At 40.3% G+C, this 26,719-nt stretch overlaps 1 protein-coding gene across 1 annotated transcript in view; it reads right to left on the bottom strand.

The window, feature by feature from the left end:
* Positions 1-26,719, bottom strand: part of LOC102206599 (attractin-like protein 1) — a 316,533-nt gene that overhangs the window by 111,106 nt on the left and 178,708 nt on the right. Inside the window, exon 28 of the mRNA XM_013912991.1 lies at positions 20,308-20,386. Within this exon, the coding sequence (XP_013768445.1) occupies positions 20,308-20,386 (79 nt within the window). The remainder of the gene's footprint in view (positions 1-20,307; positions 20,387-26,719) is intronic.

Below are 26,719 nucleotides of genomic sequence, written 5' to 3'. Positions count from 1 at the left end.
CTCAGCCCCAGAGATCATTTTATTGATCATTAATATGCAAACTGTCATGACTACTGATCCATGACTACTGTTCACATAGAGATGGGGAATAGCTGCAATCACAGCACTGTAAGATGGTAACAGATGTACTTTTACGCCTGATTTAGACTTTTGCAGGAAATCTATGTTGTAACTTGCAATGTAATCGCAAACTCCTTCCACAGCATTCAGTCACTGTGGGGCTCCGTGGACCCAACAACTAGTGACATTTCTCAGAAGGAGCAGTCAGGTTACGTGGATCGGTTCTCGGTTATGTCATCGGTTATGATTTAGATTACCTGCAGTAGTATAAATCATGGTCATTCCCTTTTCATACAGATGGCTGCCTTGCACCACTCAAACCAGCACCCCTCCCTATCTAGGATGTGCATTTCCTCATCACTGAAGGACTGGTCTAGCCTGTAGGCATAAAACAGTCGCAAAGTTCTGGCCTGACGAAGTAGCTCTTCTGTATTTGACAACTTTGCAACAGTTTGTTCTGTTTCCCCAATGTCTGATTAAGGCAATCCTCTGGGTACTTAATCTACTACACTATATTTCTCTGTCTGTGCTTGAAGACCGAATCCATGGATGTTTGGGGGCCTTGGAAGAGATGCTGTGTGTTAAAAAAAAAAAATCCTTTCAGCCATTCTGATACTCAAAGGGATCACCACTGGTTTTCATATAGAAAGCAGTTGTCCTTCTTTCCTGGATCAGTTGGCTCATTCGGCATCTTCCGAGCTTTGATGAATGCCCAGCCGGGATAACGACATTTACTAAAGGCTCTTTTGATATGATGCTCTTGTGCTTCCCTGGCAACTGAGTCTATGGAGATGGTGTGTTGGTTTACAACACACATCAACTTTCAAATATCCCCTTTACTGATGGCAGTTTCATAGTCCCAGAATGCTAGCCTGTTATCTTTCATATACTCGCTGGTGAACCTGATGTATTTGTCCACTGGGTTAATGTGATCTGTGAATTGTGGTGCTTCCTGAGATTAGATTTTCACCCAGGTTTCATTCACATACTTGAACCAACAGCTCTGTGCTGTTCCAGAATAGGATATCAGGGCTATCTTTGCTACTTCCTCTAGATACAAGTTATCCACAATAGGTGAAAGTGGGGAACCTGTGGGACACCCATGTGGACTGTAAACAGTTCGGAGAGCAGACACACGGTCAGGGTGTCTCCATTGCTGAGGTCATCCTGTAATTTCTTGTGAAGAAAGACCAGTGTTTCATCTGCCTCCGCACCTTCTCCATAAAACCCAAAGTGTTCTGAATGTGGTGTTTTGAGCTGCCTAACAACTGACTGAAGACTGAAATCAGAAACTTGGAAGATGTTGTAGGTAACACAACTGTTCACACTAGCAAAGGGTTTAAAAAGTGCATCCTTTTAGTAAGACACACAGACTTGGTGTAGCTTAGATTATGTATACAGGGAGTGCAGAATTATTAGGCAAATGAGTATTTTGTCCACATCATCCTCTTCATGCATGTTGTCTTACTCCAAGCTGTATAGGCTCGAAAGCCTACTACCAATTAAGCATATTAGGTGATGTGCATCTCTGTAATGAGAAGGGGTGTGGTCTAATGACATCAACACCCTATATCAGGTGTGCATAATTGTTAGGCAACATCCTTTCCTTTGGCAAAATGGGTCAAAAGAAGGACTTGACAGGCTCAGAAAAGTCAAAAATAGTGAGATATCTTGCAGAGGGATGCAGCAGTCTCAAAATTGCAAAGCTTCTGAAGCGTGATCATCGAACAATCAAGCGTTTCATTCAAAATAGTCAACAGGGTCGCAAGAAGCGTGTGGAAAAACCAAGGCGAAAATAACTGCCCATGAACTGAGAAAAGTCAAGCGTGCAGCTGCCAAGATGCCACTTGCCACCAGTTTGGCCATATTTCAGAGCTGCAACATCACTGGAGTGCCCAAAAGCACAAGGTGTGCAATACTCAGAGACATGGCCAAGGTAAGAAAGGCTGAAAGACGACCACCACTGAACAAGACACACAAGCTGAAACGTCAAGACTGGGCCAAGAAATATCTCAAGACTGGTTTTTCTAAGGTTTTATGGACTGATGAAATGAGAGTGAGTCTTGATGGGCCAGATGGATGGGCCCGTGGCTGGATTGGTAAAGGGCAGAGAGCTCCAGTCCGACTCAGACGCCAGCAAGGTGGAGGTGGAGTACTGGTTTGGGCTGGTATCATCAAAGATGAGCTTGTGGGGCCTTTTCGGGTTGAGGATGGAGTCAAGCTCAACTCCCAGTCCTACTGCCAGTTTCTGGAAGACACCTTCTTCAAGCAGTGGTACAGGAAGAAGTCTGCATCCTTCAAGAAAAACATGATTTTCATGCAGGACAATGCTCCATCACACGCGTCCAAGTACTCCACAGCGTGGCTGCAAGAAAGGGTATAAAAGAAGAAAAACTAATGACATGGCCTCCTTGTTCACCTGATCTGGACCCCATTGAGAACCTGTGGTCCATCATCAAATGTGAGATTTACAAGGAGGGAAAACAGTACACCTCTCTGAACAGTGTCTGGGAGGCTGTGGTTGCTGCTGCACGCAATGTTGATGGTGAACAGATCAAAACACTGACAGAATCTATGGATGGCAGGCTTTTGAGTGTCCTTGCAAAGAAAGGTGGCTATATTGGTCGCTGATTTGTTTTTGAATGTCAGAAATGTATATTTGTGAATGTGGAGATGTTATATTGGTTTCACTGGTAAAAATAAATAATTGAAATGGGTATATATTGTTTTTTGTTGCCTAATAATTATGCACAGTAATAGTCACCTGCACACACAGATATCCCCCTAAAATAGTTAAAACTAAAAACAAACTAAAAACTACTTCCAAAAACATTCAGCTTTGATATTAATGTGTTTTTTGGGTTCATTGAGAACATGGTTGTTGTTCAATAATAAAATTATTCCTCAAAAATACAACTTGCCTAATAATTCTGCACTCCCTGTAATCTGTAGGGCTCAGAAGTATCTTTGTCACTGAACAGTGACTTAAATTTCTCATTACACTCAGTCTGGTTTAACAAAATTGTCCACACACCCTTGTCTACCAGAAGGATGATGATGTTGACATTGCTGTCCTTACTAAGTGACATGCCTTCACTAAAGACAACAACAGTGACTATTACTGCACTCGTGGGTTAACAGAAGAGTATAAAACACTTTACACTCAGACTGTGCAGTGTTATGCAAGCCGCTCTCTCTGTAGATTTACCTCATTATTGTTTTGTGTGTGTACAGTCTCTAATTGAATCCCAACAAGCGATTTGGCTTCCACTAATTCAAAAAAAGATAATAAAAGAAAAAGAGCTCCCCCATATTCAGCATGATATTTGTTCAGGTATGTGAAATGAAGTTATGTTCAAGCGAGAATCGGTTTAATCTGTTTCCCTAAACAAGTCAACATCGCTGAGAAAGCATCAGCTCCACTTCCCTGTAGGATGAATTTCTAGTGCGAGCAGCTAATTGGACTGAGATTGTTCTGCACTCAAGGAATCATCGCCATGTTCAGACAGAGAGAGAGAGAGGAAAAAAAAGCTTCATTAGGTCTTAAACAGAACTGACAGAGTCATAGATAGTTAAGAGAGAGCTTGTTTTGTGTAATGAGTGTAGATATGTTCAACTGTGCAGTACATTCAAACTGAAGCATGTTTCCTTCTGAGAAAAACATTTTAAATCATTTATTAAAAGCTGAAACGAGGAATGCTTATATATTTGTACATTGCTATTTTGGTTTGTAATCCCGCACCTGCCCTCTTTTTCTTGCTCTGGCTTTTTTTATAGACTTCAAGGGCTAAGTCGACACTGCAGGGAAGAGTGGCCCAAATCATGCATGTTTTATTTATATGTGATCCAGATCTGTTTTTTCATGACAGTGTGATTGGTCCCAATCACACTGAATATGATCTTTTCAATTCTGTCCATTTGTGGCCCTGAATCGTAGACACGTCTGATTTTGTTCTTCTTTATCTACATGCGACTAAAACGTCACTTGGCTGACCTTAATGTCTTGTTATGATTCTTTCCACACCACAATCTGCATCCTCTTTGTCATCCCCTCACAAATTCCCTTCACTGCACATGATCTCGTAAATGAAACCGTAAATGCTGAGTTTAGCCGCCTGCATATTTACTCCTGCGTAAAAGCGTGACACACGCGGCATCGTTTTGACACGTGAGTTCCAGGAGCGTCCTGAATACTGGCCACATCTAAAGAATAAAGCGCATAGATAAACAAAAAGTGAGATCTGAGCACTTCATAAGAATTGAGCACCAAGGTTTGTGGTGTGATGGGAGATAATGAAAACAAAAAACAAACAGGCATTTTCCAACATATGCCAAATAAAAGTATGGAAAAAGCTCCTGTTCAATGACTCATGCTGCATTTAAACCAGCGGTGGGCAGTTCATTGTCCAGAAGGGCCGGATGAGAAAGCTGGACCGTTTTGCAGGACTACACCAGTTAGCTGAACTCAATACCGCCCAATTTTAGTTTTACCTTATATCTCTAAGTTTATTGGTGCAGTATTTCACAACAGTGCCAGCTCCTCATGTGGTCCCCACGGGAAAATGAACTGCCCACTACTGGGTTAAACAATTACCCCTCAGGAATGATTGGCATGTCCCAAATATCCCATCATATAAAATATGTTCCTCAGTGGGTCAGAAAAGAAGCCATAATGGAAGAAGCCAAATTATGATTTCATAAGTGCTCCTGAAATCTGTACTGTAAGCATCACCTTAAGAATATGGAAAGTCATCTTCATGGTTCAAGTTCTCCCTGAATCTAGTTATGGATCTGACAGAAACATTCACAGAGCAGCTGCTGGATGCTGATTGAAAGCTCTGACCTTCACATGCGATGTGCTAACTGATGATTTCTTGAAATGAACATTGGCTCATTTCGGTACGTTGGTGGTCCTTTGTGTCTGGGGATGGGCGTCCAGGTACGCACCGGCTCACCCCTTGGTAGCTGCTTGTCGGGGCCTGGAACCTGGGGCTCGCTCGGGCCACTTCGGGGGTGGGGTGCCCTCAGCCTCTCGGCCTGGGGCTCGGTCACTCTGGCACAGCTGGCTGCCGGCAGAGCTCACGGGCACATCACTGCAACCCCCCTTTACTTCTGCTCCGCGGCTGCTGAGTAACCCCTCCTCTGGGGCTCTCCTCAGCTCTTTCTGGGATAGTGGCGCGGCTGCCCTTCTGTTGGTCTTCCTTGGTCTCTGGTGTTCTGAGGGCCTCTAATGTCTGGAGCCTGGATCTCCTCCATACCTGCTTCATGCCCTGGAGGACGGGGCTGTGGCTCCCCACACCCTCTAGCAGATCATTACATGAAGGAAACTTTTAAATACAAGCGCGCTCACGCTCACAGGTGTACACACGGGTGCTCACACACACAAACTACACCCTTTTTGGCTCCTACCTCAAGGCACACTGTGCGCTGTCGATCTTATGTGCTGCACAATAATGTTTAATATTTAGTATTTACGGTTATATTCCCATAGATCATCGTGATGATGTTGTTTATTATGTTGCTCTGTTTTTTTTTGCTTGTTTTCTCTTTTTTCTTTCTCAACAGGTGATTGATAAATGTATTTTTTGTCTGTTTGTTTTGTTGGTTTTTGTTTTTTGCCCTTTATCCCCGTCCCTCTTCCTCGCTGTTTTTCTTTCCCTCTTTCTTTCTCCCTTTTCTTTCCCCCAGTCATGTCTGTCCTGTGTTTAGCAAGTGAAAATAAAATAAAATAAACAATAAAATAAAAAAATAAAAAAGGACATAGTTTGTTTAATGGCATCTATGGATTTTAATTTAAATTTAAGAATTTGAGTGGTGTATCTATAGTGTGTTAAACTTTTCACCAAAACAATAAATGCTGCTTTTGAATTTCTGTTATAGCAGGTACATTTTTTCAATAATCAGGTACTTACAAGCATCCTCAAAGTATTGAAATGTGAGGACACATGATGAGTAAGTAAAAAAAACACCATTTTAAAATTGTGAACCTCAAATTCTGAAGGCACATTTCAAAGCTTTCATTCTGAGTTTTTATTCCAAGTTCTGCTGCTGAAGCATCGCTCTGCATGCGTGTGTGAGTGCATGTGAGCATCCTGTTTATGAAAAGCTTCTTAGAGCTGGATTAGGATCATCATTGTCCACTGGCTTATGATACGACAAGGATTATGTTAGTACAAAGATATGTTTAGCAACACATCCCAAACTTGCACGCCCACACTGGCGCTGTATACTGGGATGCAGCTTATAGATTGTGGGCTCTACTGCAGTCATAGCATCTTATAATTTAAACTCAAAACAGGTTTTGCTTCTTGTCTTCATTTTCCACATGTGCTCAACATGTAAAATCAAGCAGCTCAGAGGATACAATGTGAACCATATCAGTTGATAGGTGGGGTAACCCTCCCAGGTAAAGGATCACTCAGGAAAAAACTTGTTTAGTGAACTCCAATAGATGTTTTACTAGTAGGCTGCGATCAGCTGATCTGTGCTGCTCCAGTATTCACTGCTCACTGTAGATTTAGTCGACTGCATTCAAAAAGAAATACGCACATGTAACATGAGTTGTACGGCTGATTATCCAACCCACAGATACTATAAAGGTATAAAAGATGGAATTTAGTGAGTGAATCTAACCAGCAGCATCATAAATATAAACTAATATCTACTTTTGATGTAGTCTAGATTTAGCCAGTCGAACATAATGCATCACTGTAAACTTCCCCACAGTGCTGCAAAAAAAAGAAAAAAAAACAACAACAACAGGTTATGCTGCACTAAACTGCCTGCCTACAACCTGTGAATAATACAAAAAATTCTATTTTTATTACAAGTGTTAACGTGATAAAGTATTTTCAGCTTGTATTTCTAGTTTTATTGTGTATATAATGAAAATGAGGATTGATAACACCAGCGCCCTTTGCCGAGTCTGATAATTATGTATAATAATTATCAGACTGATCCAGATCATATGAAATAACTTTTCACTTTAACTACTATCCAGATGCCATGTTGTGCTGATGCATTTATGTGCACATTGTTAGTTGTAGTCCATTAAAGGTCTCTCTAATTGTTCTGAGAGGGAGTCAGGGGACTGACAGCTTCCTTCAGCCAGGCACTGTGGCTCCAGAGGGGACTGGATGGGTGGAATTATGACTCCAGCAGCACACCGGTCACTCATGTCATGATCTTGCCCATCCTGTAAATGGCATAGAATTGTTTTTACATCTTAGTACACCTGACAGAACAGCTGTACTTCTCAGAATAGGTGCAAAACTGAATTAAGATAAACTAAACAATGAAGATAAACCTGTATTAACATATTTGTTCCTTCCTGATTTATATTAGTGTATTCAGCCATTTAATAAAATATCAATAAAAGCGAAATATATGTAAAATTTGATTTGTTCTTTTTTATAACCATTTTTCTTCTTTTAATCAATTAAAATTGAATCAAGGAAGAAATACAAAAAATGTGCAATATTTTACCACAGCAAAAAGGCCTGACAAATATTTAGTTACTGCATTTGACTCTCAGTCAAATGTGCTGAAATGACACAATTATCTGTGATGCATGTTTATATATTGGGCATATACTGTATAAAAGTCAGGAGTTAAAGTATGCTGGTATGATCTCAAACAGCGTTCAATACTAATTTCTAATGACTCTGTAAATATCCCCAAACACACAAACTCTTCCTACTGTATGCCATTTGTCAGAAATCGTGTCTGTAAATGTACGGTTGCTGTTTTATTCACTGAGTAAAAAAAAACAAAAACATTAATGTGTGACACTGATAGATGCAGAAAAATGTGAGAAGCACAGGAAGACTAGACATTCTTTTCAGAGGTGACTGCTCACTGCTCAGCAAGTGAAAATTTATAGACAAGTAATGTCCTCATTCATTTTAGAAAATTAAAATCAGATACTGAATCTATAAATCAGGTTTTTCTTGTGTGTTTGCTGAACTGGCTAAATCTAGACTACATCGAGGGTTGTAGACATTACTTTATATTTAAGATGATCCTGGTTAGAGTGACTAGAGTTGGAAATCCACAAAAGAGGGAGCATATTTCTCCCATATTGGCTTCTCTTCATTGGCTGTTAAATCCAGAATTAAATTTAAAATCCTGCTCATCACATACAAGGTCTTGAATAATCAGGCCCCATCTTATCTAAAAGTCCTGACAGTACTGCATCACCCCAGAGCGCACTTTGATTTCAGACTGCAGGTTGCTTGTGGTTCCTAGAGTTTGACAGTACAACGGGAGGCAGAGCATTCACCTTTTGGGCTCCTCTTCTCTGCAACCAGCTCCCAGTTTAGATTTGGGTGACAGACACCCTCTCTCTCGTGGCTGATAAAACAGTGACTTACTGCACCTCCACCTCTCACCCCCATTGGAATACCTTTATGCTGATTGGAGTCACAAGACAGAACAGGTTTTTAATTGAAACCATCTTTCTTTGCTTCAAGTCAAGTGTGATAAATCTATAATTAGTCCAAGTAGTTTTACTGACAGGTAATTTTTCTTTTATAAGATCACATTGTTCACACAGTGGCGCCCATTCATACCTGGCACATGCTCTGTCCAACCACAATCTGACCACAATCCATTTATAATTCACTGACACGAAGTGAAAAGCACCTTCAGTTTTTGTCAGAGAATTATAAAGTGAAAAAGATAATGATGAGCTTCAGTTTATACTCTGGTTTCTCCTGGGATGTAGTCAAAACTCTTCTTATGTCAAACGTTTCTCAATACTAGAAAATATGTCATTAAACATATACGGGTTACATGCCTTCCTAATAATTAGGCTACACTTATTCAAATATATGCAAGCATATGATCATGTTAACGTGTCGTATTCAGTCTAGAACACAAACAAATGGAAAAAAAAAGTCACAGAGAAACTGTCAATAAAATATCAGTCTGTCCATGCAGACATGCACAAGGGCAAAGAAGCAGAGGGCAGAGTTAAAGTCCAGGAATCAAGTCGCTGGTTTAGGCTAGAGTTATTTATATGAGCCCGACCACCCACGCCCACCCAGATATGTGTCAACAGCAGAGTCAACAGCAGCCATCAATCAAAATGCTTTGTGTGGCGGAGAGATTTTTAGGACGGCAGCAGAGACAAAGAAACCACAAAAAAAAAAAAAAAAGGAGGAGAGGGAAGCAGAGGGAGGGAGTTATATTATTACAGACGGCTGGCCTGAGGCACTTTCCAGTAAAAATCTTAAACGGAACAGGCAGACAAACACAACCGTATAAAACCATCTCCACCACCATATGGCTCCGGGGAGATGTCCTTGTTGTGTCCCTCAAAACACTCCACTCTCTCTCTTCACCCCTTTCCTCCCCCCCTCTCCCCCATCGTCTCTCACGTTTCGGTGCTTTTGAAGTTTGCTGGTGGCTGTGAGGTGCTGCTAAACCACTCTCTGAACACCAACACCTTCAAGCTAATCGGGGTCTCTGACAGTGACAGTGGTCACCTGGCCTGCACTGATAGCAGCATCATTAACATTTATCATATTGCCTGTTTTTACTTTTTTTTTTTTTTTGTATCAGCGACAAGTGAGTAAACATAACATGAGCACTAGCTAAGAAATAGTTGAACAGTTGTTAAGACTGTTAGTACCAAAAATATCCATTTAAGAATAATATTAGCTCATTTTAGATATGATGGCATCACATGGGGTAACAAGTGGTACTATAAAGAAACATCTGCAGGAAAATTTTGCAACTAATTGGGTCAATAGCAACAGAGCATGGTAAAATATAAATAGAATAGAATAGAATGGAATAGCCTTTATTGTCATTGTACAGAGTACAACGAAATTGGAGTGCCACTCCCTTGGTGCAAGTTTCAATAATAAATATAAATGTAAAATATAAAAAGTACAAAAAAACAATCGTAAGTACTCAAACAATAGTATGTACAATATATACAGGATAGCAGCATTAATATAATGACAGTATCTTAAATATATGGTTGAATACAAAAGCCCATCTGACAGCAGTCTAACATTACAGTGGAACCCCGACTTACGAATACCCCATTTAACGAAAAATTCAAGTTACAAAGGCGCTTAATGGCAATATTTCTGCTCGTGTTACGGCAAAATGCCAGCGTAACGAAATCCGCTGGCTCTGATTGGCTGAGCCCAGAATGGCTACAATGCCCACAATGCCTTCCGAATCATGTGACAACCCCCTTGGCTTGTGTACTTGCACTTTGCTGTTCCACTTGAACGACGTATTGTTGTTGCAGTTAGCAGTTAGCCTATAGCCCTATCTTTCACTCAAAAGGCGCGATGGGTGCTTCGATTTACGAAAGACCCTCGGGAACAAATTCATTTCGTAAGTCGGGGTTCCACTGTGCTTCTGAAATTGCAAAACAATTTCGCAAGAATGTTTTTCAGAATAATCTTCATACTGGGAGAGAAATGGGGTTGAGAGGCAGGGTACACCCTTGATGCTGTCGCATTCACCGTCTTTTTGTGTATTTTATACCGTGTGGTGCCAAAAGGTTTGAAAGGTCTGGACTGCAGGCAAGTCAGTTCATGACCTGGTCTTCTCTCTATGAAGCCATGCTGTTGTAATATCTGCAATACGCAGTTAGCATTGTCTTGCTGAAAATATGCAAGGCCTTCCCTGAAAAAGACTTTCGTTGGATAGAAGTTGTTGCACCTGGTGGTGCTTTTCCAGAGCACCGTCTTTTTCAACCCAGAGACGCGTTTATGAATCCTGTTCACATACGGCTCAATGTGCGTTCACAAACAAAGAAGCACCATATTTAAAAGAAGGAGCGAAGGATGACTCTGCAATCCTTTAGGCAAACAGGAATATATGACATAATTGCCACATTGTTTGCAAAATTCAGCCCTAATATATATCAAAGGTGGTAGACAACAGACTCCGTACTATCAACAGCAAGAATGTTCCCTATGTGAAAGAAATCATCAGCAACATATGAACACTTGACACACAAGTCTATCTATACAGTAATGTGCATCAGGCTTTGCAGTTTTAAATGAATACAAGCAGACTTTTATTTTAGGACTCAAAAAGCCACATATCACACAAAGTACATGTTTTTCTTTTTTAAATGCAACACGTCATGGGTAGGAAAATATTTAAATGAATACATTTAAAGGTCGAATGCTTTTCCAGCATTGCAATAGTGAAAATGTCAGGATGTCATTCTGCTTTCTGTTGATTGAGTGGCTTCAAAAAGTATAGAGACCTGAAAATGCCAGAATCAGTAGCACACAAATACACGGCTCAATTTAAAGACTAACCAAATAAATAAAAAAGGCTTTCCACTGAATACACCTCAATCCTCCATCGGGTCCGAGAGGTGGGGGCAGCAGAACAAGGAGAGATGCCCATTGATTCATTCATCTTTTTAAAAAAAATGTATTTTTAATGTTTGCCTAATTTATAAATAACTATCCATAAATAGATGAACAGAGTGTAAACTAACTCCCATTATTTTCTCTGTATGCTGTGTTTGTACACTTGCAAGTTGGCCAGCTCGTAAATGCAACAGTAGGGACGACTACGTTTGGAGGTTAAGCACAGGCTGCATGGTGGCTGGTCATGGTGTGTGCATGTGTTTGTCTACGTTCTCCTCTCGTCCCTTTGATTTGTTTAAACAGCGGTCATCCGCAGACATCCAGCCATGCTTGGCCACATTAAACCTCCTCTACTAATCTGCCACCTCGATTAATGCCAACTAAATAATAGGACACACAAACATATGCACATGCTGTGTAGCACCAACACACATAGAGGAACCCCCACCCCCACCCCCCCAAAAAAACAGCACCCGTACACAAGTGATTTGGCATTCAGTGGTCCAGACAGGCTAATCTCTCCAACTGCAGATTGGAGTGTGCTGCAGCCAAGGACTGAGCAATCAGAGCATAACATCACCTCTGCAGAATCGTGGAAATCCAACAGTTTTAATAAAAAGGAGAAGAGGGGAAAAAAAGAAGAGCCTTTATTTTGAAATTAAAAAAGTCTCCGAGCAATATAATCTAATTCTAAGCTTTATTAAAAAATTAAGGTTGCTTATTATATTTTAAACTTGACTTACTTACTTTGGTAATAAATGGCTTCTGGCTCACAGCGCCATAATATTGACACAATCTTGTCATTAAAATTAGCTTAAGCACCTTTGACTCATCATCTTGCCATTGAAATTAGACAGTAAGAGACCTCAGGAAAGCATTTACAGCAGCATAATTAGCTCCATAAGCCAGCTTGCTGGTTGCAGTGCAGCACTGACAAGTTCTAAACAAACAAAACAGCCTCAAAACTTAAATTTAATCAAGCTTGCTTCTTCTTCATTATGCACAGAATTTTCACCCTCCTGTAATTTGGAGTGGAGCATCTCTGAGTATAATTCCTTAATGAGTGTAGAGGAAAAATGACACAATATGTTAATTGCCTCATGCAAGGGGAGTGCAAACATCTAATTTAAGAAAATTAATGTGAGAGGTGGAGCCGCTGTAGTGAAGACTGCAGAGGTCAGGGGGCACCGTCAGCTAAAGGGAGAGCGATGCTCAGATTCAGAAGCAGAAACCGGCTGTGCTGCAAAGTAATAAAGTCTTCAGGATAACTTATCAGCAAAGAAGAGTGACAACATCTGTCTGGGATGTGAATTTAAAAAAATACTCTACCAAGTAAACCAATAAACTAAATGAGAATCAGTTTTTTAGTAGAGAGACAGATGCACAGAATGTGAAGGCAGACTTTTAACATCATCATAAAAACAACATGGGAGACAGACTTGTTCAAAAAGGTTTCCTATTAATTAAAAATGGTTATTTTGTAATATTCTATTGATTTCCAGCTTAAACAGTCGGTAAAAATTTACTTTTAATTGAATCGGATATTAAAGTTTGTTTTAATCTGTATTAGAAGTATAAAGCCAGCAACTAAATTATCATAGCATCAGATAATTATGTGAATCAGCAGCTGAAAATCTGGTTTTTGACAGTTTGTTTGTTTTGATGATGGTTTAAATGCTGCTAAGAAGACAGCTAAAATTTACACTTTAATATTTGAGTAAATGTGTCTTGTTTATCAACTTAGGGTGTGGCTTCGCAGTATTAAAACACAACTTCATTAGAAGAGAGCCACAGGTGTTACATCAGAACATTCATAAGATAACCGAGGGTTAAACTGGAGTTTGACGACTTGGAGTAAAGACCGTAGGACATTTTATGACTTGCTTTTAGCAAATGTTCAAATATGGGCTGAAAAATGAAGCCAAGGTAAGAATGTAGTAAACTGCAGTTCTTCTATAGCCACTTGAGACATACTCCAATTTTATAATCTTCAGCACAAGCCCAACAGTAGTAAAACAGAACTCCTGGTTGTGGCCGCCCAGGCCCTACTCGAAGGCTGGAATTCTACTCCTCGACACTGACGGTTGCACCACATCAGCATCCATTGCATTCCAGGCTTATATTAAATCTGTCAATAAAGCAGGTTTTTTCCAATAAATGAGCATCGCTGACTTCGTCCATCACTTATTGACTCTGTAGCAGAGACACTCGTCGATGCCTTTGTTACCACCCCACTGGACAACTGCAATGGGGTCTTGTTCGGGATCAACAGCAAAGCCCTGGACAGACCTCAATAGCCCAAAACTGCCAGACATCTAACATGCACTCTGGTGACATATCTACTAACATGACATATTTGTGAGGATAGGTTAATTGATTAATCTAAATTGCCCATAGGTGTGAATGTGGGAGTGAATATGAGAGCGAGTGGCTGTCTGTGTCTCTGTGTGTTGGCCCAGCAACAGACTGGTGACCTGTCCAGGGTGTACCCCACCTCTCACCCTATGACAGCTGGGAAAGGCTCCAGCGCCCCCCGCGACGCTGAAAAAAAGGATAAGCAGAAGCGAATGGATGAATGGGTAACAGAAGGCATGTAACATTAATCAGATACCATTCCAAGCTTTAAGTGAGTGGAAGGAGGGTTTGCCATGTAACTTTCTTGCCCAAATATGTTAAAATGTGAGCCTATCAGGTATCATAGAGCAAGACACAGGGTAAACCCCAGACAGGTTGTCAGTCTGTTGCAGGGTAACACATGGAGGCACATAACCATGAGCCATGGTCAATTTAGAATCACCAAATCCAAGACCTTTTCAAGGTATTGTCCCATAAATATCGTGTTTCCACTATAAGAGTGTTCATACAGATTCATATAACAAAATTCTGCTTTTCTGCTGAGGCCAAATAAGAGTTTAAAAAATGACTTCGCTACTTGAGGAAAGAATGATTAAAAAAAGGCATCTGAAAGGGTGTCAGCGGTGCAGAGAAGACCTTAATCTTGTCCTTCTGGCTGGCCATCTTTCTAGCTTTTCATTTTTATTTGACTAATTTATCTAGCCGCGAGGCAGCATCAGCTGTGGTGGATTTCAAAAAATCCACACACTACAGACACACACTCACACAGTCTTCAGAGGAGCAACCCTATTAGGGAAAACCAGAGACATGGTGCGCAGCTTGTCTCTGCGCATCAGCATTAGAATTTCAAAGTAGCTTTTGATTGTTTGATCTCATATCCAAAAATGATTGTTGGTAATAAAAAACAAGTATGAGAAAAAAGCAATTAACATAAAGCTGCAGCTCTATTAATATCCAGTTTTCTCTGTAGTCTCGTGGCTGGTTGTGATCCATAATTAACGGTGAAGAGATCCCATTTTCACCTTCTGCTGTGGTTCCCCACTAGACCAGCTCTCTGGAGAGCGCAGCAGAGAGAGGGAGATAGCAATGAACAGATGATACTTCACACATAAAAGCTAGAAAGAGACTTTTTTTTTCTAGTATTACAACCTGACAGACTTGACACTTTTAATATCTTTATATTACGGCTCAGTTCATAAATTCTTTTTATGTTAAGTCACAGTAAATCCTGATCATTTAAAAAGGTGGTTATAAACAAAGATGTGTTGAAAGATGTCAGAAAATTCTCTTTGAAATATGCATATTCACATCTATGTCACACCCATATCATATGGAAGTCCTGAGTAGGGCTGTGTGATATGACCAAAATCTCATATCGCGATATAAGACATATATCGTCCCAATAATGATATAAATCACAAAAATGTAACATTTCCTGTAAATTCTGTGAATCTCGGGCAGCTCGTCTTGTGTGAAGTGTTTCCAGCTGCGCGTCATGTAGCTGGAGTCGAGTGTTTTAACCGATGCATGAAACGATACACTTTTAGACATAAGTTGTAACGGCCGCCGTTTTCTTTGTGAGTATTTATTACATGGCGTGCTGTGGGGAAAAGCCTGTTCTAACGTTTGAGTCTAAGGTTTATTTTTTAGCACCTGGCGGCTCTTTTTTAATTCTCATCCGTAAATAATCTGCTCTTTTACGTGATTCAGTTTATTTTGAAAAGTCTCAAAAGGATCTTGAGCTTTATTGTGAAAGGTTTATGTGGAACATAAACAAGAGGACTCGCGATGCTGTTGTCGTTGTTGCTAACCACAACGCATAAAAACAGGCACTTGTCCGTCAGTAGTGTGGTTATATTACATATAAGAGAAAGAGAGAACTTTAAGAAATTAATATAGACACTACAGTGACCATCAAAACGATGAAAAATATTGCCGTAAACAGTTTATTTTGCGACACCACGAAACAAACAATAGTGTAAAATGAAATGATAGATGTTTTTATATCATCATCCGATATGTAAATGGTAAATGGCCTGCATTTGTATAGCGCTTTTCTAGTCCATAGGACCCCAAAGTGCTTTACACTACATTCACACACACATTCACACACTGGCGATAGCAAGCTACATTGTAGCCACAGCTGCCCTGGGGCGCACTGACAGAGGCGAGGCTGCCGGACACAGGTGCCACCGGGCCCTCTGACCACCACCAGTAGGCAAACATGGGGTTAGTATCTTGCCCAAGAATATTTGGCATGCAGCCAGGATGCAGCCTGGGATCGAACCACTGACCTTCTGATTAGTGGCTGATCTGCTCTGCCACCTGAGCTACAGCCACCCCATAATCGTTATCGTTATATCAAAAAGCCCTAGTCCTGAGTGACGTCAGCAGACCGGTGGCATAATGTGAGCCGGGCACACTGTCACGAGCTCACACTAACACGGTCTATATTGACCTGGTAGCATCACACAGTTGCCAGATTTGACTCTGGAGACCATTTAAATACAGTGAACTCATTGCCATGTTCAACAGCGTAGTTTGAGTTGATTTGACCTTTGTGACACTGCGTGTTAGCCATCAAAGTAGGATACACAGTCCATGTCCATAAGGACATGGATATGATCAGTAGCAACACTCAGGCAGCAGTTGTGTTTAAAACCTCCCACCAAAACTAGAACCCTGAATCACTGACACAAGGCAGGATGTTGTTTATGAGCCCATTACCCAAATGTCACAGCAGAAGTCAAGACTCATCAGACCAGGCAATGTTTTTCCAGTCTTCGATTGTCCAGTTTCCTGTTCTTAGCTGATACTAACAGTCCCAATGTGGTCATCTGCTGCTGTAGCACATCTCTTTCAAGAGATGCTCTTCTGCATACTTTGGATGTAAGACGTGTTTTTCGAGTTCATGTCCTTCCTTTCAGCTCAAAGCAGTTGGGGCATTCTTTTCTAAACTCTGGCATCAAGAAGGAGAACTGGATTGTTTTCTCTTTTTCAAACTATTAAACCCTAGAGGTGGTTGTGTGTTTCTAAAATAATTAGACCAGCCTGTCTGGAAACAACAATGCCATGTTCAAAGTCACTTAAATAACAAATCACCTTCCCACTTTCATGCTTAGTTTGAAGTTCAGCAGTTCACCTTGACCGTGTCTACAATGTATTAAGCTGCTACCATGTGATTGGCTGATGAGATATTTGCATTAATTGGTAGATTAAAAAGTGTATCTAATGAATTGACCACTGAGTGGATTCCTGTTAAGACAAGGCTCACACAAACAGCTCACCAATCAGCTTGTAGTTCATATAATGCAAAATTTAAATGAGATAAACATGGCTGTACTATCCATCTCTCCCCTTAAGGAGCAGCAGTTTATCTCTCTAATAATCAGGTTGACACTAAATACATCAACACCAAGAAATCATAAAAACAAAGAAATCAGCGCTATTGATTGGCCTGGTTAATTTTCTGCTTGATGTTTTTCTGAAGCCAAACTGAGTTTGCGAAGCTTAGAACTGTTTCTGTGTGAGTAAGTGTTTCTCAGAGTCACGTATATCATCTGACATAAATGATACAGTGGGAAATTGAGGTTGGAGATTGATCTGTAAGCTTCAGGTATCATCTGAAGGAAAATAGAAAAGACACAATTGGCCCTTAGAGCTAAAGAAGGAAAACGAGATTTTGTCACTGACAGACTAATCTGTTGTTTTTCAGATTAAGGTCAGTATTGAGGTCATGTATTACAGAAAACCCCCAACTTCTTTACTAAAAACAATGAATGCATTGCTTATATACGTGTGGTAGACAGTAACTACTTGCACTACTAGCTGTAAAAATGGCTGTTGCCTGATACTTTGAATGCTGCACTTTAATTCTATTAGAATTTTCTGATTTAACCATGTGCTTAAAGAAGTAATTTATTTTATATAACTGCACTGTAAATAATGATGGGAGGAAAACTGAGCCGGATCTTTCAAGTTCCAATAACAATAATTTCTCTCCACTGTGCAACTTTTCACTTATTATATCCTCCATCATCCAGAGGAAAGGATAGTAAAAAGAAAATAGCCCTCAGGAAGAATGAGGGAGAGACACAGTTAAAGACAGAGAAATGTGGAAATTAACCAACAGTGCAGTAAGCATTGCGAATGTGCTGTGATATGAGACCAGCTCTCATAAATATTGTAGCAGAGTGTCAAGCAGCCTGCCAGCAACCAACATACTGCTCCTCACACTGATAAAACAGGGCTAAACAATCACTGCGCTGGAAACATACACACCTGTAAGTACACACACACACACACACACACACACACACACACACACACACGCACACACACACAGGACAAAGCTGTTCAAGAATCCTCAATGTTTATATCAAGCTCTATATTTCACTTGTCATTTCTCAGGAAAGACTCTGCACAACATAAAATATTAAAGACAGATGATAAGGTCAAAAATCTGACTATTTAAATTGACAACTGGATTGTCGGTAAGCACCTTTTTTCAGATGTTAAACACATTACTGATTTATCATCAGGCTCATGTGTGAAATGTGTTGGCAGTGATTTGGTCAGAGCAACGTTTGCATTCATTATCTGGACACTCCAATGAGTTGATGATCTATCTATGTATATACATATACATACATACACAAACAAACACAAACGCACACACACGTTTAAAATGAGCTACTCTTGAACATAGCTTGTTCTGCCCCTTGTCACAGCATGGTGGGTTTATTACAGCTTTATAGCTGTAGGATGATCATAGACTGTATATGTCCTACCACTGTGATGCCATTTTCTAATAATATTTTTTAGTTATAATATTTAAATGCCGCTTCAAGTAACTATGCCAAAAACCTTGGTACATAATATAAACACAAAGACGCATATCTATAAATTAGTGGTGATTAACATGTAAGCAAATTCTACAGTTTCACTCCCAAAATGCTCCAAAAGGCAACAATACCACAAATTAGCTAAGGGTATATCAAGAAAACAGCTATTTGGCCTCAGAGCAGCCATGGCTCCAATCACACATAACGCTAACCCCTTAATACAGTAATACAGACGGGGTGAGTTATAAAAGATTCACCACACATACTGTTGTTATAAAGCTGTAAAAATAGTTCTTTCATCTTTAAAGTCACTTTAACATTGGACTTTATTGGGATTGACTCTCTTTAGAAGACAGCCTCTAGTGGCTATATTAAGAACTGCGGTTTTCAGTGTTTCGTGTTGGCTTCATTAGCGTATGCCTGCCAGATGTGTGCTAATGCCAGTTTACTGTCATTGCAACACTGCTGTTTGTTATACTGATTAGCAGCAGGGGAGCTCATTTTGTTTGGACTGTTTAAAAAAAACAGCAAGTCTGTTAAAGTTTTCAGCACACACATCTTTTAGAGTCTCAGGTACATAATTAGCAGCTTATTTTGTGTTTATATATATATATATATATATATATTTTTTTTTTCTGTTTACTTTCTGCAACCAGAAATGTTCTTCAAGCTTTTCTCTTCGGCAGAGACGCTAATGCAAACTCAAAGTCACGTACTGGCTCAATCTGCAATCTGGACTCTATTCATTAAAATCTGTAAAAACCAAACAACAATTAGTTTTGCATACACCATGTGAGAAAAACGTCACTAACTGAACATAAAGGTTTACTCCACTTAAGAAGATTACGAATAGTCCTAATTGAAGGCAATTCATTTTTGAAACATCATAAATCTTAAAGACACACGTCGTCATCATTTAAATGGGGAAAGTTAATTTGCAAATGAAAAGATCAGCATTTTCTGCACGATGACAAAACAGCAGTGGAGGAGAAAAGGGGGAAGAGCAAGAACCAACAAGTGTATTTAAACACAATAGCTCCCTGTGGTACATCTATGGATTACACTAGTAACAATAGACTATTATCACAGCTGTCCAAAACCAACAGTGATTCCTCCCTGATGACACAAACATAAAACACAAAGTGTGATAAAGAGAATAAGGGTTACTGCTAAAAAGAACAAAACAAAAATCCCCCAAAAACATGTCAAACAGCGCAGCATGGGATTGATTTGGAGCCTAAATTGTTTTTGCATGTGTCTGCGAGTGTGTTCGGAGGAGGGTCAGAAGTAAATATGAAATGATGTGGCATCTGTTCAGGCTTTAAGTGATATATCACTCTATTCCACTCCGTTTAGCATCACTTCGTCTGAGTTAATTGGTTCATGAGGAGCACTAATTAAGGGGAATGGCCTTGTTTATCGTCATGGCGATGCTCGTTAAGCAGAGAGATTTTTTTTTTCCTTCCAGTACTCATGACATTAACCCACCCTTCACAACTTGTGGGTGGGAAGTAGTATCAGTGTTTACCCTTTGATGTGTCAGCTGCATCTGCGTTTCTGTGCAGCAGAATCAAGTGCACACACAGCTTGACAACGCTCTGCATGTAATGTATACAAATGCATATGCACACAATGGCACACATAAAAACGCATTACAAACACACAGGCAATACATTATCCAAGATGTGTCCTACCTCTCTACGCCGTGAGGCCCAGCAGGTCTGTTTGATTTTCCAAACTACAGCAGCCACCAGCAACAGCGACAGGAAACAGCTGGACAGAGGAGACAGACAGATGATAAATCAATCCAAAATCAATGATTTCTCAGTAGTGCATGAACAAGAATATGCAAAAAAACAAAACAACGACCCATCAGGCAGCATTAGATGGAAACAATTTAAAGAACCGCTTTACTTCTAGGAATAAAAGGTTATACAAGAAATGTTAGCATTTCAAGTAACCAGCAGTTGATGTGGCACGAATCAGAACAGATGGCTTTCAACCAAGAGACTACCTGGGTTGTTTGTTTTAAATTATTATTCTGCTTGTTAGTCAAAATATTACAACTAAGTGCTTGACGTCACTCAAGGTGACAAAATAGTCAGTGAAACAAAAGAAAAATCATTGTGTTCATGCTTATAATTAGCTTTTCAGCTGTTAATGTTTTCTTTTTATTTGTTGGGGTTATCCTGCGTCCAGTATCTGTGGATAACACAATCATTTAAGCACCACGTACTTGGAGCTTCCACTGTCTTTTAAGCTCTCACTATAAAAATACAACCATAAATGGTTGCATTTCCACACTAATTTCCTCCCCTTTACCTCCATTTTTTGCAGACCATAGGCTAAAAAGGAGAGAGGAATTCTTGAGAAATATGTGGCAAGATACAAAACCGCAGCGACCACAGGCAGCTGGGGATTTTAGGACACAAAAGGGGCGGCAAGAGGGCAATGAGCGACATGATGCTCTCTAACAAAGAACAAGGTTTCATTTACACACAGATGCGCACACACATCCACACATTCTGTTACAAAGTTCAATGTCTGGAGGCCAAAGTTATCAGGCCAAACACAAAGCTTCTCTCTCAAGCAGAACTTCTGACAGCAACTCAAAACAAGCACACCCAAAGACTTAACAACAGGAAGTCCCTGAGAAAGTGCTGAGGACAGCAGCTTCGAAACAATCCTGCTCTTCATCTGTTTCTGTGTGTGTCAGTGCGTGTGCATGTGCTCTCCCATCTCTCAGTATGGAGATGACAGCATTGTAAAGGGTATTAGTGTTGTAATGAGCGTGACATTTTCAGACCAATTGTGGCGAGGAGGCTGCAGTCATGGCCTCTTCAGTCCACTGACTTTTCAGTTGCATTCAGAGACATCGCAACCAGGAAATCCCCTCCGGTGGTGAGGACAAGATGCTCATTGCTGCTGCTGGATGAAAACCACCCACTTTAAAGATTCTTGCTGCTGACTTTTGCAGATTATGAAAGCTTTCATCTAGCATCACAGTGTCTTTCATTTCTTCGGTTAAAACAAACATGGTACAAACACCTACAGTACTGACCAAAAGTATTGTGTCACCTTTCATGGCTTTAGATTTAGTTCTCAAGGAGTAAGACTTTTTTTCTGAATGTCTATCAAAGTGAGCTGAGTGTAAATGTGAAGCCTCAATTTACTATTCAATCTACATCCCTACCCCCACCTATGGTCACAAACTGTGGGTGTGACCGAAAGAACAAGATTGCAGATACAAGCGGCAATAATGGGCTTCCTCCGAAGGGTGGCTGGACTCTCGCTTACAGATAGGGTGAGAAGTTCAACTATCCGGGAGGGGCTCATAGTAGAGCCGCTGCTCCTCCACATCGAAAGGAACCAGTTGAGGTGGTTTGGACATCTGACAAGGATGCTTCCTGGGTGAGGTGTTCCAGGCATGTCCCACCTGGAGGAGGCCATGGGACAGACCCAGCTGCTGCCCCGCGACCCGGCCACGGATACTTGGAAGAAGATTGATAGACCATCCGTCCATCCATCCATCTAAGAGTTTTGTTGGACGTTGGCTGCTTTTTCACTGATTTTCAGTTTAGTCACTGAACTTTTTTTTGTTGAACCAATGATTTGTGACTTATTCAAGCAGCAGGCAGCTTAGCAAAGAGCCAATTACTAACTGTATCTTTAGATTTTATATTACTACCAGCCTGTCATCAAAACACTTTTTTCTGTTCCTTTAGTTGAAACTATGAAAAAGCCAAAGATAGCACAGCCTAAAATAAATAAAATAGTATTTTTGTACTATGGCGATGATTCCCAAAGAGCTATTCGCTGTGTTTCTCACCATTTTGTCTTTAAAAAAGTTAAGAGAAACTAGAAAAGGGGAGAACAGAAGAAATAAAAGTCATGTCCTTAAAAAAATTGGGGGGAAAAAAGCAAAGATCTGACAAAGGACTTGAGAGATGCAGCTTGACCTTCAGTTAATCCCTCTACTGTTCACTGAAGTCTCCTCAGAAATGGTCATAGTGGATGGGTGGCTGTCAAGAAGTTCTTCTTAAGGAAGAGAAAAGGTTGCGGTATGCTAAGGTACAGAAGAACTAAAATAAAGATCAGTGGCAAAGGGTCATAGGGAGTGAAGAATCCAAATTTCACGTGTGTTTCAAATTATTGTCAGTGTGTATGGCAGATACAACAGTATCTAGAGCCATCTGTAAAACACAGTGGTGCCTCTGTCATGGCTGATTTCAACCAGTGGCTTTCTTGTCAAAACTGATGGAATTAGGAGCACGTACAAGTACTGTCAGATTTGAATCCATCATGCAATACTATCTGGAAAACATTTGATTGGCAACAGATTTTTCTCACAGCATGAAAATGATCCCTAATACATTAGCAAAACAGCGTATCTGGGAAAAAACCCACATGGTCGGTCATTACTGAAGCAGTGGGGAATTATCTTGACAGAGAGAAGGAAGAGGTAGCTAACATAGAAATGTGCTTAGAAAGGCTCATTCTATTATTAATTGTGTGAACCATCCACTTCACAGTGAGTTTGAGTTGTTGCCTTCCGGCCGCCGTTTTAGAGTACCTCCGAGGAGGACTAAAAGACTCCAGGTCTCTTTTATCCCTACTGCGTCTTGTCTCCTTAATGGCAAATAATTGTCCTTGAATTTTCTATCATTATTATTGTTATTATTGTTTTATAGTATTGTTCTGTTTGTTCTTATCCTCCTGCTGCTAAACTAATTTCCCCTTGTGGGACAATAAAGAAATTGAATTGAATTGAATTGAATCCTTCAAGAAGTCTGGAGAACCATTTCTGAAGGCTATTTAAATAAATTATAAAAAAGCTTGCCTCAAAGAGTTCAGCCTTTGTTGAAGTACAAAGGTGGTTGTAGTGAATACATGACAGACTGATGCAATATGTATTTTGTGTCTTTCCATTGCCCAAAGATTGTATAATAATAAACATAAAATGCTTGTTTTATTGGCTTAAGTGGTCACCAGTTAGACAAACTTGATTTTTTTAAATGACACAACACAACATTATTTTTGGTGTATTCACAGCTAACTGGAGAACCAACCATCAGCATAACATGGTCCTGATTTCACAGGCTCAACAACCCCCACACCGGATAGTACCGGACCCCCATTACAGCAACTATTCACCAGAATATTTACTTCAAAGACATACACACTCAGTAACTCCACTGCAATGATTTCCCATCCTCTAAATTCTAAAAACACTCCACTGGCTCAGATTCAATCGGGCACATGATTCCCAATTTAATCTGTTTTACCTCAGCTCACCATTAATGGGCCACAGGGCCTGAGCTTAGCCATCTAACGAAGCAGAATGGCTAATTGTGGCTCTTACAATTATTAGGGAGGAGAAAGAAGAGGGGAGGATAGGGTTGTCCTGTGGGTTTGTTAACACTCGACTGAGCTTCTTGATAGGTTTAGTTTTAAGACTGTTCAGCTACAGGTAAGAACAACTGAAACGATTAAACAGCCGAGGGATGTGTAAGAACGACTCTGGGTCCCACGGCTTTTATTCCTTCTTTTTTAAGTGACTCAGCCTTTGGCAAATAAATGTAGAAAAGCACAGTTCATACGACAGACACAAGAGCACACACATGCAGGAAAGTACAGTGAATCATCTGAACCCCTGAAGGTAGGAAAGAAAATCAATAAGATAGTCAATTAACATGGGCCACAGATAGAAAGCTGTTTCTGATTCTGTGCTATTTGCTAAAGCAGCAAATCAACTCTAAGTGTAGGGACAGGCTGAGGGCATGAGTCATGAGAGAGAAGCTGCAGGTTCTCTAACTGTAATGTTTTCAATGTGTGTGTTTGTTTGTTTCTAAGCCTTGATTTTGGCACTTCAGCAAAGGAAAGAATTATAATTTATTTTTAAAGCACTCTTTAAAATAAACAGTTACAAAGTGCTGCACAGTCTGGATGAAACCATTTAAGTTGACTCATTTGGTCTCTGCAATAAGTTATCTGGTCTGTCTTCCAATTAATCACATATGGAACACCAGCATTTCCCACTGGGAATCCGTAACTATCACTTTTCAACATGCAAATATAACCTGATAATTTTGGTGCCCAGACCTAATCAAACAGCAAGTGAAGCAAAAATAAAAAGAGTGAGTGAGTGCAAGGTGCTCCACACTGTAAGGTAAATATCTTACAAAGTTAGACAATGTCGGTTGTCTAACGGTTCCCTGTGAACCAGCACTCATTTTAAAAGAAAGAAGCCTCTTGAAGAACTATGCCCACAGAGAGAGCAGTCATCTTTCATGGCAGGAAAGGGGAAAAATGCACTGATGTGCTCGTGTGTTATATTATTTATCATAATATTTGGCAGGTTGGACCACTGGTTTATCCCACTGCCACTCAGTCAGCTTCCTTATACTGACTTGAGTGTAAAATCTGAAAAATTTAGTAACTAGGGACGATGCTGAAAAGATCAATAGTTAAATTCGTAGCTATCTGCACTTGAATGTAAAGCCATGCCTGGGTCCTGGGTCTGTCCAAATTTCCTTACCTGGGAGGCAACCTAGTCAGATTTTCAGTCAGCTGCTCTAAAGTTCAGCTCTGCTCTGAGTCCCTCCCAAATGAGCAAGCACCCTCACCCTGAGCCTGAGCACAGATACCCTGCAGACGAAGCTCATTTCCGCCGCTTGTCTGCAATCTCATTCTTTCGGTCACTACCCAGATATTTGATCAAAGAGAACACCACAGAGAATTTAACTCGAAGTGGATGTTGGTCATGGTGGTCATTTTGAAATGACATGGGCAATTTCGGGGAGTCTCATGAGCCACTCACTTCTGAGTAGCGACTCTGCTGTTTTAGGGAAAAAGAGAGAGAATGAAACTGATTGCTAATCAAGCGAGTCAGAGCTGGGAGTAATTGGACAAAGCCGCGCTGCGGTGTCACCAATTAGCATCTGAGACTGTGGAGAGGAGCAACATAAATGCTGTTTAATTATGGCCATTCTCCTTCATTTGGATATGAAAAAGAATGTGCATGGAGGATGGATGAAGGGTGGGAGAGACGGGAAGATGAGGGGAGGAGATTTTTAAACTGTAGATTCTTTGTGGAAGAAAATTTTACAACTACTCCGGGAGTCTTTAAACATCTGGGCCTAATTTTCAAAAGCACACACAGATCGATATGAGTCATTACGAGACTGTATTTACACTTAAAACGATGCCACTTTCAAAATATCACATAAAATTAATAATGGCTGAGCTTTTTCTCCAGCTATTGTTTAATACTGCAGCATTTCAGTCTTTTCTCTTTTCCCCTCTGCCCTCATGTCGCCAACTTTCATTCTGCTTCAAATTTTTGGACTATAATTAAAGCTGCAGTAGGCAGAAATCTAGAACTGAAAAATAAAAACCCTTAAGGATTTGAAAATAGACAGCCCTTCTCCTGCAGCAGTTCCCCCTCTGTATTAAGCCTGCTTCATGCAGGCTTTTGGCTTCATACAGGATTCAACTCTGAGTGGGTAAAAGTACTCTACTTAATCGGCTGCACCACAGTTTCTACATTTACATTAATCATAATATGATAAGACTGTTGTGGATTTTTGACCAGCAATGCTGAAAGAAACATGATGCCTTTTCACATCACACTGTCACACAATTCTTCAGGCAGCAGTGGAGGCCAGGTTCCATCACCTATCTCTGACAAAATATGTTTATAACTAATTTGCCTCAATTGATTTTGAAGGACACTTAATTGCTCAATTACTGAATTAACTGTTGAATACTCAACAGATGTTTGTAGATCACTGTCATGCACAAAGCAGTGTTGGCCCAGAACTCAATCGTTCTCCAGCCTTAACCGAGAGATTTGGTTGCCTAAACCGAATTTAAAGCTGTTGAACCTTTTTAGAAGTTTGGAGTGGTTATTGCAGAGATAGAAATTAAATGTATTTTTAGGGTAATAAGTAATCTGGGTAAATCAGATCACTAACTGACATGCAGATACATGTTCAATATTTACTTTCAGTCCTGATTTTTGCCTTAGCTGCATATCTTTCAATTTTCTCTGCATTCCCACTGCCAGACTGCATCTCATCACTCTGCCTTCTGCCTAAAGGCTAC

This window comes from Pundamilia nyererei, unplaced genomic scaffold, assembly GCF_000239375.1.
Source record: "Pundamilia nyererei isolate P.nyererei 1_Seehausen unplaced genomic scaffold, PunNye1.0 scaffold00111, whole genome shotgun sequence".
NCBI lineage: Eukaryota > Metazoa > Chordata > Actinopteri > Cichliformes > Cichlidae > Pundamilia > Pundamilia nyererei.
The sequence above is the reverse complement of the archived record's forward strand: the minus strand, read 5'-3'. Positions and strand labels throughout refer to the sequence as shown.